The 16812-nt window shown below is 39.4% G+C and overlaps 1 protein-coding gene across 1 annotated transcript; it reads left to right on the top strand.

Moving 5' to 3' along the window:
• The first annotated feature begins 6387 nt into the window (after nucleotides 1-6387).
• On the top strand, nucleotides 6388-14432 carry NDUFA4 (NDUFA4 mitochondrial complex associated). Its single transcript, XM_049769223.1, has 4 exons — nucleotides 6388-6557; nucleotides 8254-8342; nucleotides 8884-8944; nucleotides 14222-14432. Exons 1-4 carry the CDS (start codon nucleotides 6516-6518, stop codon nucleotides 14276-14278), a joined length of 249 nt encoding a protein of 82 aa, XP_049625180.1. The 5' UTR covers nucleotides 6388-6515; the 3' UTR covers nucleotides 14279-14432.
• Nucleotides 14433-16812: the final 2380 nt, after the last annotated feature.

The raw sequence follows: 16812 nt of genomic DNA, 5'->3' as shown, positions 1-16812 counted from the left end.
TCAATCATAGGCATCAAACTGAGAGACAGTTCCAACAACAATCCTTACTGAACAGCTTACAAAGAAAAGACAAGATGAAAAGTGGATAGAAACATCATGGTAGAAGAATATATAGAGAGTTATATCAGTTAAAGAAAATACCCATAAAATATACAAAAGATATATGTGTTCAATATGTGTTCAATTTGTGTCCTTCTAAATAGTTCTAGGATTTGTTAGATCTACTCTATGTCTTAGGTCAGAGATTAGAACTGTGTGTTACTGAAGTTAAGAAGGGTAAATCTGGGGCCGGGCGGTGGCGCTAAAGGTAAGGTGCCTGCCTTGCCTGCGCTAGCCTTGGACGGACCGTGGTTCGATCCCCCGGTGTCCCATATGGTCCCCCAAGCCAGGAGCAACTTCTGAGCACATAGCCAGGAGTAACCCCTGAGCCTTACCGGGAGTGACCCAAAAACCAAAAAAAAAAAAAAAAAAAAAAAAAAAAAAAAAGAAGGGTAAATCTGGGGTACTGATGGTTGGGAGGAGCATATGTTCGCGCGGCGCCCCCGCGAGGTTTGCAAAATGTACACTGGTATGAAATTGCCAGTGACAGCCTGAGTATAGCTGAGCAGCTATCTGCCACCTATCAGATCAAACTCCACCCCCTCAGCCCCACCCTAGGCCAGTCTCCGGACAGACTCGGCCTGGGAGTGGGGGAAACCCAGGGTGCCCCGTCAACTCCTTCCAGGAACCCACCTGGAGATCCTGAGGAATGGGGGAGAGGGGGGTCGGGTGACCCAGGTCCGGGCCCCCCTACCCTGGGCCAGGCCAACAGGCCGCTGGCACATGTGGAGGCCTGCCAGCTGCCCACCCGTGCCGGCTAAAAAACAAGAAACAGGGGCCAGGCGGTGGCGCTGGAGGTAAGGTGCCTCCCTTGCCTGCGCTAGCCTAGGACGGACCGCGGTTCGATCCCCCGGCGTCCCATATGGTCCCCCAAGAAGCCAGGAGCAACTTCTGAGTGCATAGCCAGGAGTAACCCCTGAGTGTCACAGGGTGTGGCCCAAAAACCAAAAAAAAAAAAAAAAAAAACAAGAAACAAATATTTTTAAAGGCTTTACAATGAAATGATTACATAATGACTGGTGGCATACAAGCTATATGTTAACTATGACACAAAATAAAGATAAAAATCAGCACAAATACCTTCCATTCATAAAATTGTGGTAACATTTTATTTGAGGGAGGGGTAATTTTTATGAATTTTCAATAACTTTCAGGGAATATTCATATTTATCCAAGTATTCAGGATACCTACTGTGCTGCAAAAACTCTTGCCAAGTTTAGCAGCCACTGCAAATCTTCAACTCAGCCATTCACCAACGAAAAAAGGTTGAGTTTTTACAGCTCAGTGATTTTGAAGTATGTCGAACCAGTATCTATACCCCTCCCATTTATTTATTTATTTTCTGGATGGCTGTCTCCTACAGCCATCACTGCCCTGTATATAGTGTAGCAAAGCTGAGAGACGATGTTTACCCTCCAGAGGCCAGTCAGAGAGCCGTGTATGTCAGTGTCATGCTGTCCTTAGCTCTTTTGTATCTGCAAGTCACTTCTGGTCACTAATGCTCACAGTGAGTACTTGCTCTCCAACCCTCATCTCAGCAGCCTAGTAGTCCAGATTCTGTTGCTCTTGACATTTTGCTATTCCTTTACTATGATTTTTATATCCTACATATGAGAGAGATCATTCTATATCTGGACCTCTCCTTCTGGCTCACTTCATTCAGCATGATATTTTCCATTTCCATCCATGTAATGCAAATTACATAACTTTGTCTTTTCTTCCAGCCAAGTAGTGTTCTACTACATGTAGTAGCATATAGAATACTCTATGGTATTCTAATATATCATATATATTATTTATATAAGTATACATATGTATAAGCATATATATGTAGTTTATCCAGATATCTGTTCTTGGACACTTTGGTTATTTCCAAGTGATCACAATTTTGGCTATTTTGAATATTGCTGAGAAGAACATAGGAATATGTCTTTTCTGATTAGTCTTTGGGTTCTTGTGCTAGATCCTTGGAAGTAGAAATTCTGAATCATATGGAAGCTCAATTCCTAATTTTTATTAGAAGAGCCCCATATTGTTTTCCTAAAAGGTTGAATAAGTCAACATTTCCAGCAGCAATGGATGAAACTTTCTTTTTCCCCACATCTACACCAACATTGGTTGTTATATTTTTTTATGTGTGGGAGCCTCACCATAAAATGTGAGATGATACCTCATTATTGTTTTGATTTGCATTTCCTGATGATAAGTGATTAAGAACATTTTTTCACATAATTTTGGCTACTATATGTTTTCTTCTAGTCACAGCTTATGTTTTAGTGATACAGAAGCTTATTAATCTGATGTAGGCCTATTTATGTATCTTTGCTGCCATTTGAGTGGCCAATAGAATTGATAGTTGAAGATGCCTATAGATTCAATGTTTTGTAGGATTCTATTTTCCTCAGATACTTCATGGATTGCAATGTGATATCAAGGTCTTCAATCCATTTTGAACCGACATAAAATATTTTTAAATGTTCATATTCCTTACCATGGTAAAGATGTTTACAGCATTTCTCTTCATATTTTCTTCTTCTCTGCTTCCTAGAATATATACATATAGTAAATAGTAACCATTTTTCCTAACTATAATGTTCTTTGCCCTAATTGGGTCTTACTCAGATTACTCTTTTAATTTAGGTTTTAGTTCAAATATTATTTCTTGGGCCCGGAGAGATAGCACAGCGGCGTTTGCCTTGCAAGCAGCCAATCCAGGACAAAAAAGGTGGTTGGTTCGAATCCCGGTGTCCCATATGGTCCCCCGTGCCTGCCAGGAGCTCTTTCTGAGCAGACAGCCAGGAGTATCCCCTGAGCAGTGCTGGGTGTGGCCCAAACCCCCCCCCCCAAATAAATTATTTCTTCAGAAAACATCAATGTCTATTATTATTAAACTCTCCATTTCCTCTATGCCTCGTCCTTTAATTATTCTTCCTTATTAGTGTGTCACACTTTAATTTATCTTAATTGTTCTTAATATACATGCCATATTGAGGGATAGAGAGATAGTACAGTTGATAGGACACTTGCTTTGCAAGTGAGTGACATGGGGTTGATTCTGGGACTCCATATGGTGCTCAGGGAATGCTTCCCAAGGCAGAGCCAGAAGCCTTAAGTCACCCAGGTGTTTTCCTCAAACATATATTTATATATGTACATATAACACATATATACACATATATGCAAGGCAAATTGTATTAGATGTGTAAGCTAATAGAAATATCTTTTTTTAAATTTTTATGTGGTCAAAGTGAATTACAAATCTTTCACTGTAATATTTAAGGCACATAGTGGAAATGAATGAGGGGCATTCCCACCACCAGTGTTGTCCTCCCTACACCCTTGTTCCCAGCATGCATACCATATCTCCCTCCTTTACCCCCATAATGCTAGTGTAGCTGTTCCTCACTTGCACAGCTTGTTTTAGATTGGGTATCGAATCTGTTGTCATTGACTTTGGGTTTGGTGTTCAAATCTGATCAATTTTTATTTCCTCTAAATGTTCATATGACTGTCTGGTCCTGGTACCATCCAAAATAACATATCTTCATCTTCTACCTATGTGCTGCATTGCTTAATGTATGCTTCTTTGGGTCTAATATTAATTTTTTTAAAAAAAGTTTTTGGACATAACTGGCGATACCTGGGGTAATGCCTGGTTCTGCACTGAGAATTACTCTGGGCAGGGCTCAGGGGACCATAGAGAATACCAAGGATCGAACCTGGGTCTACCTTGTATAAGGAAAACACCCTACCACTATCCATCATCTATACTATGTCTCCAGCCTCTAAAGTTGATTTTTTCCATAGGTGCCATTTCCTACTCTTCCTGGCCCAATCACTTCTGCAATCATATAATCAAGCTTCAAGCCAAGAAAGAGGTCCCACCATGTTCAAATTGTCATTAGTGCTCCATAAGTGCCAGAGATCAAACCCTAATATACAATTCTGCAGGACAAACTAATCTTGTGTGGCCAGAGTACGTAACCTAAGGCATTGGCCCGCCCCAGAGCCCAAAGAAATACCACAGTTTCCTATCAGTCAAACATTCCAGGAAGTTTGTGGCATCCTTGAAACTTCACTAACCTTGAGATGTTTCTGTGCTCCTTATGTAAAAATGGCATGTAAAGATTACTCACAAGATGATCTCTGTAATGCAGGCTGTTCCATCCTGCTTTCTCTCCACCCCCTGTATAATCGTGCTTATAAAGAGCCTGTACCGATGAATAAAGCGGGATCTTGGTAAGACACTTTTACCTGGTCTCCTTTTCTTCTTTCCCCCCCATTCTCTTTTCAGGCTGGGACCCCTCTACACCTGCGAATAACCTGTCCTGCGGGCCAGGACGCATAAAGACATGCTCATTAAGATAGGTAAGCTCTATTAGGACTGAAAATTTTTTTTCTCTCACTGCTTTATCCATCATTAGAACAGTACTTGGTGCAGAGTAGTTATTTAAATGATTATAAAATTAATGAGAAATGGTAGCCTTCTTTATAAATTGCATATTTTCTCTACAATTAAAATTGATGTGTAAGCCGAACCTGGGCTACTTGCACATTTCCACTGTAGTGTTTGCAAAAGGTATTTTGTTGTGGTGTGTGTGCACACTTTCATTGCAGTGCTCACGAAGGGTTACAGAGTTCTAGAGAGAGGTATCGGGGCCCGGCGGTGGTGCTGGAGGTAAAGTGCCTGCCTTGCCTGCGCTAGCCTAGGACGGACCGCGGTTCGATCCCCCGGCATCCCATATGGTCCCCCAAGTCAGGAGCGACTTCTGAGCACATAGCCAGGAGTAACCCCTGAGCGTCACCGGGTGTGGCCCAAAAACAAAAACAAAAAAAAACAACAACAACAAAAAAAAGAGAGAGGTATGATGCTAGAGTAGTTTGGGGACCAGGGTGACATTCATCAAATCTGCAAAGGGGAGGGGAGTTGGAAGAGAAATGAAGTCCTAACAGTAGTCTTACATTCTAGTCCTTCTCCAAACTATGTATGTACATTTACTTTGATTTCACATAAATATATATACAAGTACCCAACATGCTTTTTTTCCTTAATAACTGGCATCAATACACATACAGCTGGTCACACTCAGTGCTCAACATTATTTATCTTTGCAGCCTTCTCATTCATAGTCAACTCTTATAAAGCCTCATTAGTGTGACTTCCCACGTATCTCTGGAGTCCTTTTCATCACAGTCTCCAAAGTATCATAATTTCTCACATAGATTATTAGGTCTCTTAATCCCCGTTTTCATGTTTCCCTCCTCTAATCCACTCTTCATAAACAAATCAATCACTTAAAGTCACAGTTCGTGTTTGCTGTACTTCCCCGTAAAAGTAGCCTAAAATTTGGTTAACTGTGACCCCCCAATCATTTGCTAACACTTCAATTCTAACCATAATTGCTCCCCTCAAAAAAAGTCTGAGATCTTCACTGTGTACCTATGTGCTGCATTGCATCTTCAGCTAGACAGTCCCAAGGAATAATTGGGGTTAAAAAAAAACACACACACAGAAAAAAGGAAAGAAAGGGTGAAAAAAAAAAACTTGGGGAGGGGGTAGATTAAAATAGAAAGAAAAAACAAAAATTATATTGGTGTAAGAGAAAAATTATGAGTAGGGATCCGAAGGGTGAAACCACATTTCATGAATGCTACGTAGGGTCCCGGGAAAGGGGAGACTGCCTATCATCAAGGTCTTTGTGGTGCTTACAACAGAGGGTCAGGGCCTGAAGGTTTAGAGATGGCATCAGGAATAATGCCAGCTTTGAGTCATTGCCTAGGTTTTAATTCTCAAACCCATAAGCCACGGCCTAATACAGGAAGCAGCTGCAGTCTGAAACCGCAGTCGCTGACCTTGGCCGCCAGAGCCTTGACCCGCCTGCAGGGGCCGGTCGCTCGGCTAGCTCAGGCGCCGCGCGGCTCCCAGTGCGGCCGTCAGGACCGACCGGCGCGCGCCCAGCACGCGCGCCCCAGCAGCTCAGTTCCAGGAAGAGACCGGCCGGCGCGCGCAGAAGGACCCACTGGGGAGGGAGCGCGCCACCGATCCGACGCCTCTAGGCCCATGTTAACGCCTAACAAGGTGCCTGTTATAATCAATAAACTAGTTCTACTATAAACGCAGGTATTTCCCAGTCCATACAGAGTAAAAATGCGAATGTCTTGCTTGAGACCGGTAGGTAGGTCCTCTGTCCAGGTTAGGCGCCCTTCGTAAGGCGCTGGCTGAATCAGGCAGTGCTGCGGACAACCGCATCCGGGTCCTCCCGCCGCAGGGTGCCCTGAGCGCCAGGGGTCCTTCAGGTAGGAGGTCCCGAGTGACTTTGGACGCCCGCTCAGCCCGGAGCAGAGTGCTCGCCCGTAGGCCTTGAGCGTTCGCCCTTCCCGGTCCCCCAGTTTGAGGCGAAGCTCTTCTGCAACCATGCTCCGCCAAATCTTCAGCCAGGCTAAGAAGCATCCGAGCGTAAGTTCGTGGCCCCTTCTCGGGTCTTTTCCCTCTGCTTCACAGGGATCTTCCTTGCGGCCCAGCCTCCCCGTCGCCCTGGCCCTTGACCGCTCGCTCACCTCCAGCCCGGTGTTGTGGCCAGGGAAGGTGACGGCACGGTGCGTTCGAGGCTCGTCCAGTAGTGAGTGCTGGAAAATGCGCCGCACCATCTCGCCGTGGCAGGCCTGTGGGTGGTCTGCCCTCCAAAGTCCGGTGTTGCCTGGGTCCTGGTCGTGCTCGTGCTGTTCAGAGAGAAGCCAAACGTCACGCCCCCGGGCGTCGAGGCTCTTGCTGGAACTCATCTGGATGATGGATCCAGTTCATGGATCCAGTTGGGATTCCAACTCCAGTTCTCTGGGAGTCTTCCATCCTAGGGGGAGTGGATATTGCTAGATCTAGCAATATAGATCTAGATCTAGATATAGCTCTGTGTGTGTGTGTGTATCAATAGATCTAGAATCTTTTGATCCAGTTGGGATTCCAACTCCATTTTTTGGGAGTCTTCCGGGGAGAGTGGGTATTGCTAGATCTAGCTATCTATATCTATATATCTATCTAGGTCTATATATATAGATCTAGATGTCTCTCTCTCTATATATATACAGATAGATATAGATATAGCAATAGGTCTAGATTCTGTCTTGATCCAGTTGGGATTCCAACTCCATTTTTCTGGGAGTCTTCCAGGGGGAGTGGGTATTGCTAGATCTAGCAATATAGATATCTGTCTATCTCTCTATCGATCTATATACTCCAGTTCTCTGGGAGTCTTCCATCCCAGGGGGAGTGGGTATTGCTGGATCTAGATTCTTCTATCTTTGCATACTGCTTTGCTTCCAAGGTACTAGTGCTCTGAGCACCTAAAGCTCAGTCGCAGGGCCTGCGTATCCTTGGGTAGCGATAGAATTTTAGCGGCAGCTCAAGTGTATCTTTCTGTTCATGCATTTAAAATTTTTTTAGACAAAATCTATCATCACATATGTATCAAGAGAAAGGAGTTTGCCAAGAGTTTATGTTAAATCTTTAAAGGCAAAGGAAGAAGAGACATTCTATGGAAGTGATATCTAAGTATGGGGAGAAGTGTGTGGTATTTCTGGAGACTATAGGAATTTAACATGACATCTTTTAAAAACTTTTTAATTGCTTTATTTAAGCATCATGGTTACAGAATTGTTCATTGTTTGGCCCATATGGTAGTACAGTGACTCAGGACAGAAGCGGGTTTTATTATTCCCTGTATCCCTTATGGTTCCCTGAGCCAGGAGTGATTTCTGAGCACAGAGCCAGGAGTAAACCTAGTGCCGTCGATTGTGGCTCAAAAACACAATCCACCCTCCGTTGGTTTGCAGTCATACAACTTATACCATCCTTTACCAGTGCACCCTTCGCAAACCGATGTCTCCCATTTTCCTCCTACCCCTTCATACTCTTGGTTTCTTGTCTTTTTAAAACACTATGTTTTGCACTTTTGTTAATGGAGGGATCCCATGCCTGTTAGTTTTTCCACTTTCAGCACCAAGTTCTTGTCCAAAGCAATGAGTTCCAACTATCGTTGTCCTAGTGGACCCTTCTCTACTCTTACTTAACTATACTCACCACTCTTTGTGGCAAGCTTTCAACCCTGGGCTGGACCAGTGATGCCATTCCTATTTCTTGTCTGTGTATTTACTTCTAGTTGATCCCACTCTTCGTCTTCATTGGAGCTGGAGGTACTGGCGCAGCCCTGTATGTCACTCGCCTGGCATTGTTCAATCCTGATGTCTGGTAAGTACTTATAAATGTTGAGGACTTTGAGGGTTTATCAAGCTAGTTTTAGGAGCCATAGTCTTTCTAGAAAGAAAACTTTGGTTCCTAGAAAAAAACTTGAGCTTTGTACTCATGCATTAACTCAAATCTCAGTTCTGTTCTCAGGGACTTTTCCTGGAGTTCAAAATTACTTAAATTTCTGAGTCAGTTTACACTATCAGAACAGAACTACATAGGAAAGATTTATTCATTATTACTCACTTTTTTGTTTATTCATTCATGAGATATAAAACTTATGTAACTAAACTCAGGTATTAAGTTTCTTGTGACAGGGATAGGGACAAGGAGAGTTGGTCCAGGAGGCCTTATTTTCTACCTTTTTCTAAGTACATGGGATTATTTACTACAGATTGTTTTTGTTTCAGTTCCATAAAGAAAATAACAACCAATTTCATTTTATAGAAAGTTAGGTCTATTCAGAATACCTTTTAAAAAAGTAAAAAAAAACTGTCTTAAATAATGTATTAATGTATTATTACTAATATGTTATTCTTTTTAGTTGGGATAGGAAGAATAACCCAGAACCCTGGAACAAACTGGGTCCAAATGATCAATACAAGGTAAGTTACAAAATTATTCCAGAATCACTGGGAAATCATTTTAATAAGCTTATCTTGGAATAAGTTGTTTTTTTTTAATTAGGTAATATTATTTTTTGGTTCTTGGAACTATTCTTCCAAGGAAAGGTTTTATGGACTAAAATAATTTATTTTTTATCTGCTTTATTGGAGTATGGTTGACACACCAGTTTGATAATAGTTTTCCAGTGATTACTATAGAAGCATACTTGTTTTGTCATATAATTATTTTTTAGTTTTGTATTGAGAACAATTGGTTCTGTTTTATAGCAGCTTTGAGTTTATAATATAGTTAATGATATTCCCTATGCTGTGTGTTATATTTCAAAACTTATCTGCTAGTTGTAACTTTATACCCTTAAATGTTTTTCCAATTTTCTTGATTTCCAATTCCTAATCACTATTTATTCTTTGTAAATCTGATGACTCATTAAATTTCACAAGGAATACTATATTGTTTTAACCTTTCTCCATTTGATTTGCCCTCAAAGTCATGTTGCAAATTTGAGACCATAACTTTTGTGTATCAAATTTTTTTAAATATAAAAACAAACCCTCTCAATGCAAGGCAGGGGGAGCTTTAGATTAGAATTCACATACCATACAATTTACTTATTTAACATGTATAAATCACCTGTGTATATTTTCTGTCACACTTGAATATTTTTTCAAAAGAAGAGTAGCATTTTGCGTACGCTCTTTAATATGCGTACTTGTCAGTGAGTGTCTGAAACACTAGCAGAATTAACTCAAGGATGGAGATGAATGTTATTATTACTTATGTCAGCAACTTTTAGGATAGGAATAAAAATTAATTGGTGAAGATTAAATGAGCTTTCTAATCTATTATTTTGTATAAAAATTGGTGAATAAGGTATCCTGACTTGTTTTCTCACAAATTTGCTTAATGTCATTAAGTTTATTCTGGAGACGATTGATTTTACAACCAATAAAATTGAGAGGAAAAATATGGTGACTGGGAGTCTGAAGGGAGAGTGTAAAATTTTGTGTGCAAAAAGTATATGTCCTTTAATGTAGAAGAAAGACTTATGACAGAACAACTTGTTTTAGAAAATATTTTGGAAAATAAGATAGTAGTGTACTATTTTTGTAAAATACTACATGATTTGCTAATAGAAATAAGTGAAGATCAAGCCCAGAAACTTGGAATCATAGACTATGAAGCCTATCATTGCATCTAAACCCAAAACAACAAAGGAGGCTAGATTGCTCTATCTTTTACTGTGTCTCATGTAAAATAGTTTTCTGGCACTTTAATTTGATTCTCTTTAAGAAAACGTAAGTGAGGGAATATTTATCACTTCAGAACCTATTATGAAACCAAAATGCTAAGTTCTACATATGCAGCCTAGAATTGGAATACAAAAGACATGGAACAATCATTTTAGGATAATCCTTTGTTGATGAAAGCCTTTAATTTTGGGATTATTTGCTACTACTTTATTATTAGTAAAAGTAACATGAAAGAGGAATCAAGTTAAATTTAAGCACTAAAGACACAGAAAGGCATAAAATGCCCCAAAGCCAAAAGATGAGAACTTTTTGTGCTTTTCCAAGAATGCCTTTCCAGAGGCCTTCAGGATAGCCAATATTTACTTTTTATAACTTGATCTTATAGGTGAAGTAAGGATTGTAAGATTCTAAAGTAAGCAAAGCATTCTGTCCCACAAATAGATGTCACATATTTGAATCCAACAAATGTTTGCTTTTTTAATGTATAACCTGTGATTCCTTTTATATTTTTTAAAATTTACAGTAATATGTAGGGATAACAATTTATTTTGAAAATTTAGGTTCAGTTATTTTATAAAAGAATATTTTTAGGGCCGGAGTGGTGTGGCACAAGTGGTAGGGTGTTTGCCTTGCACACACTAACCTAGGATGAACCGCAGTCGGTCAGTCCCCTGGCGTCCCTAATCAGGAGCGATTTCTGAGTGCATAGCCCTGAGTATGACTGGGTGTACCCCAAAAATGAGAGAGAGAGAGAGAGAGAATATTTTTAGAACAATGAGAATACTACTTTCATGCTTTACATAGATTTCTTTGTTTATAAAATTCAATATACATGGACTTTTATATATATGTGAGGTCATTTTAAGTTTGTTGTTAACCTTTGTTGGTTTGGGGGCCACACCTAGCGAAGCTCAGGGCTTAGTACTGTCTCTGCACTCAGGAATCATATCACTTCTGGCAGTGCTTGGGGAGCTGATGCTGATGCCCGAGATCAGACCTGGGTCCCTGGTCACATGCAGAGTAAAGTGCTCTACCCTCTGTGTTATCTCTGTCATTGCTCTTTCCCCCTGCAAACATCTTTAAAGATAAACTTGACAACTAGAAATTTTTTTAAATATATATTTTATTTAAACAACTTGATTACATACATGATTGTGTTTAGGTTTCAGCAATGTAAAGAACACTACCCATCACCAGTGCAACATTCCCATCTCCAATGTCCCAAATCTCCCTCCTCCCCACCCTACACCCACCTGTACTCTAGACAGGCTTTCTATTTTCCTCATACATTCTCATTGTTAGTTCACAATGTATTTCTCTAACTAAACTCATCCCTGTTTGTGGTGAGCTTCATGAGTTGGGCTGTAACTTCCAGCCCTCCTCTCTTTTGTGTCTGAAAATTATTATTGCAAGAATGTCTTTCATTTTTCTTAAGACCCATAAATGAGTGAGACCATTCTGCGTCTTTCTCTCTCTCTGATTTATTTCACTCAGCATAATAGATTCCATGTACATCCATGTATAGGAAAATTTCATGACTTCATCTCTCCTGACAGCTGCATAATATTCCATTGTATATATGTACCACAGTTTCTTTAGCCATTCATCTGTTGAAGGGTATCTTGGTTGTTTCCAGAGTCTTGCTATGGTAAATAGTGCTGCAATGAATATAGGTGTAAGGAAGGGATTTTTGTATTGTATTTTTGTGTTCCTAGGGTATATTCCTAGGAGTGGTATAGCTGGGTCGTATGGGAGCTCTATTTCCAGTTTTTGGAGGAATCTCCATATTGCTTTCCATAAAGGTTGAACTAGACAGCATTCCCACCAGCAGTGGATAAGAGTTCCTTTCTCTCCACATCCCCACCAACACTGCTTGTTCTCATTCTTTGTGATGTGTGCCAATCTCTGTGGTGTGAGGTAGTACCTCATCGTTGTTTTGATTTGCATCTCCCTGATGATTGGTGATGTGGAGCATTTTTTCATGTGTCTTTTGGCCATATGTATTTCTTCTTTGTCAAAGTGTCTGGACAGAATTTGTTTTTTTTTGGCTGGCTTCACTCAGCAGTGTTCACGGGACCGACCATGTGTACAGGGGCTCAAACCAGGGCTTCAGCATACAACACTTAAGCTCTTGAAACTCTCACCCCTCTCTAGAAATTTTCTTGAAAAAGTGAAGTCAAGGAGCCTGAGAAATAGTTCAGTTGGTAAGGCACATGCCTTATCTGTGGCAGATATGAGTTCAGTCCCTGACTCTACATACATAGCATCATTGGGCACTACTTGTGTGGATCTGGAAGCACCCAAACCATATATATAGTCTTTTTGTTAATCCCTGGCCCAGTAGGGCTGAGTAGCACTGCAGCCTAGCTCAGGGCCTGCTGAGCACTGCTTGGGAGGCACCCTCCCCTCCAAAAGAAAATTTAAGAATTTTTACTTAAAAAGAGGAGATTCTTTAGTTATATATGTATTTAGGTTGTTTGAAAAGATAAAAGAGTTTGAATACAGGGATTTGATTAGCTTCGTACCTAAAACATGAAGACTTGATTTTGCAGTTTGTTTCTTTTTTTTTTTGATTTGGGGTATGTTTTTTGGAGTTAAATATAGCTAGGATACAATCTGTTATTCTTTTACATAAGAATGAATAAATCTAATATGATAGCATTAATTGTGATTATTTGCAAGTTTCTAGTAAAAAGTGGAGCACTTACAAATGTAAATTTTTGTTGTTGTTTTTGGGTCACACCGTGATGCTCGGGTTGCTCCTGGCTCTACGCTCAGAAATTGCTCCTGATGGGCACAGGGGAACATCTGGGATGCTAGGATTCAAATCACCATCCTTCTGCATGCAAGGCAAATGCCCTACCTCCATGCTATCTTTCTGGCCCAAATGTTAATATTTTTGAAAAATTGGAATTTTGGGGGCCTGAGAGATAGCATGGAGGTAGGGCATTTACCTTGCATGCAGAAGGATGGTGGTTTGAATCCCGGTATCCCAGATGGTCCCAAAATGTGACCCAAAAACTAAAAAAATTGGAATTTTGTGGCTTTATTTTGAGGGGGGGGTTATATATAAAATTAGTTACTTAGATATAAAGATAATAGTTATTTAGCTATATATAGTTACTTAGAAAATAAAAATTTTCTACATGAATACCATTAAGATATTAAAGTACAGTGTTGTTTGAAGCTTTTATATTAGTTATAACCAAGAGCATTTTGATATTGATATAATCTTGTTAGGAAATTAAACTTTCAAATAAGAGTTACAAAAATAGAAAAGCCTTCCAGGCAATCCAATTTATTGTAGTTTTTGCTCTATAAGACTCTTCTGACCATATGCACATAGTTTTTAGATGAGAAAAACAAGAGATACCAGGAGACGGCAGCTGGGAACAACCAGCCCGGAGCCTGAAGTATATTTACAATACACAGGTTGACAGATGGTTAAACACATTTACTTAATTTTTTTTTTTTTACATCAGAAAATAAAAAAAAATTTTTTTTTTAAATACTTTTTCGTCAATATTAGAAAAAAGTCCTGCGCTCAGGTTTTAGCTCCCGGTGGCATTCTCTCCATAAGATGCATAGTCATTTCCCCCATCTTCTGGGATCAAAAATGTGCGTCTTACGGTGTGAAAAATGAGGTAGCTAAAAAGTTACCATTAACGTAAAACACATGATAAGCTTTATTAGAGCATGGGTTTTTTTGTTTGCTCTGAATCTTTCAGCTAATTTACTTCTTTTTTTTTTTTTAAACTCTTTGAGGATGCTATGGTATTACTTTATTCTGTTGAGGTTTGATCTGTGCAGTTAGTAAAGATGAAATAAATTTTGTATTTATGTTGAAGCAAGTTTTTAAAGTACTGGAATTCTAATGTTTTTCTTTGAAGACCTTTAAATGTTCTTAATTTGTTTGTAATTGATGCTACAGAATAAACACTTCCTAAATCTTTTATTCCATTTGTGTATCTGATAATCTAAAATATCTTTTTTTTTCTTTTCAAGTTTGTCGCTGTGAATGTAGATTACAGCAAACTGAAGAAAGAAGGTCCAGACTTCTAAACAAAATGTTTCACTTACAAAGCTGCTTAAATGAAGGTCTTCCAGAAACTCGCACAATTTTCCACTTAACTAGGAAATATTCCCCTCTAAATGCATGAAAACATGTTGATGTATTATGTTGGGGTTTACAGTGATTAATAAATATATGAAACTTGGTATGTGTCACTATTTAATACTAAATATTTTGCTAAGCTTTAAAACTAATGTAAGGAAATAAACCAGTAGAATTTAAGGAATTCTTGTAATTTAAAAATAAGACATAAGTTGCACTAACAACATCTTGTATAGGTCCAGCATATTTTACAAATGAAATTGAAAATTTTATATAGCAATAAATTGGAAAATGTTACTGTTTTTTGGGAATTGGCAAAACAAGTGCTAGATTTTTATTACTGGTGGTGAAATATGTACATTAAAAATTTTTTTTTGTATGTGGCGGTGACTGGTTTTGCACCAGAGTCAGTTTGCTCAGGATTTAATCCTGAGTCACTTCTAGAGCTAAGGGTCACTTGTAGAGAGCTCAGAGGACCATAGAGAGTTTAAGGGCTAAACCTGTGTTGGCCACATTTAAAGCAAATGGTCTATCTGCTGTACTATCTTATTTTTACCATTGCATTCTTTTTTTGCTAAGATTCTTAGAATATCTATTGTGGCCTATACCAAAGTTGGATTTTAGCCTCTCATTTCCAACTGTGGAGGCGTTGGAATTTATGAGTTGGCACATTTTAAATCTTGGAGATTTACTTAGCTCAGACATGATTTTCAAATGATTTCCCAGTTAATAGAACCTTTCCATGCCAAAATTTCAGTAGTCGACATAGTTAATTGAATTAACTTTTAGTTCAAGTTTTCACATGTTTTTATGTTTAAAAGTTACTATAATATCTTGAGGAATTTAGTGACAGTTTGTGTTTTTTTTGTTTGTTTCTTCCTTTTTGGGCCACACACATCATTCTTGGTGGGCTCTGATGATATGCTGGGGATGGAACCAGATTGCTGTCCCTCCAGCCCCACACCTTTGGAATTGAATGTTTTGGTCTCACTGTTCATATGATAGGAATCACATTTTACCAGGTAAAGGTGTTTAAATACAGTTGCTAGATCCAGAGAGAGCTAATAACCAGATTGGGGCTTTTGTTAAGAATCATACCTGCGTTAGAGCTTACTCGAGGCAATCTAGGATAGGCCATGGCTACATGCAAGGCAAACTGATGTACTTCAGCTGGAACTCTAGTGTGCAGGATTCCTAAGGCAGATCTGAACAGCTGTAAATAATCTAAAAACAGTTTTTGAGCATCATTGGGTATGGTCTCCAAACTAAATAGATATTGTCTTGATTTTAATCTATTAGAAAAAGGAGTTTTCAAAAGAAGTTTGAGGAACTAAGATTGGTTATTCATATTACTTAAATTCATTCTCTGTCACATGAAAATCTGAACTCAGGTAATCTTGAGTTTAAGGTGTAAAGTACATTTTAGTTAATTAAACTTCTGTTTCTGAGTTTTGCATAATTTCTGCCTCAAGTACAGGGTTTCAAAAGCATCCCACTGTTGCACTTCTTGGGGGCCACACCCAATAGCCCTCAAGGGCTACCCAGTTCTGTTGCTCCTTCTGGTGCACTTGGGCCATAAAGTGTTTAGGATTAACTTCAGTCTCTTGCATGCAAAATATATGTTGGCTTTGAACCAGATAGTTTGTAGTGTTCTCTGCTCATATTTAGTCCTGATTCTGGTATTAATTAGTATAAACCTTTAACATTTTCCCAAGTTGTGAGAATCAAAAATCCTAAGTGTTCTTTGATGTGCATAATTGTCCATAATCCCCTCTGCATTGACATCTGTGAAACATGTTCTTCCTTTAGTCTCTAGAGCTCAGGTTCAGATATGTGATACTTGAGTGACGAGTGGATGCTAAGAGGTTTTTATTCAGGTGCAACAATGTGAAAAGGTGAACTTGTCCTCAAAAAACGCATCTTCCAACCTGAGGTTTATATAAAGTTTATACAGAGTAAATCTATAAAGGGTTTATTTAAAGTAAATTTATGGTTGTGGGCAGGACAGAAGTTAGTTGGTTTTGAGGAAGTCTGAGCTGGCATCAGTGTTTAATGCATTGTGGGGCACGATGGTTTGATGTTATAAAAGGTGGTGATAGGGGGCTGGAGAGATAGCATGGAAGTAAGGCATTTGCTTTCATGTAGAAGAACAGTGGTTCGAATCCCGGCATCCCATATGGTCCCCTGTGCCTGCCAGGGGCAATTTTTGAGTGTAGAGCCAGGAGTAACCCCTGAGCTCTGCTGGGTATGACCCAAAAACCAAATAAAAAAAGTGGTGATAATGTGATTAACAGCCATTCACTTCCAGAGTCTGCATATTGGTCTTCAAGGATCTTTCTAATATTTGCTATTTCCCATTCTATCCATATAACCTGGCTCAGCAATAAACACATTGGGAACCTGTTGAGAAATAGAGTCAAAGCTAAGGGTAGAATGAGAGGTTATATGAAGTGCATATGGGAGGACCAAGGTGGAGTTTCCA

This window comes from Suncus etruscus, chromosome 1, assembly GCF_024139225.1.
Source record: "Suncus etruscus isolate mSunEtr1 chromosome 1, mSunEtr1.pri.cur, whole genome shotgun sequence".
Taxonomy (NCBI): Eukaryota; Metazoa; Chordata; class Mammalia; order Eulipotyphla; family Soricidae; genus Suncus; species Suncus etruscus.
This window is presented reverse-complemented; position numbering and strand designations above follow the sequence as displayed.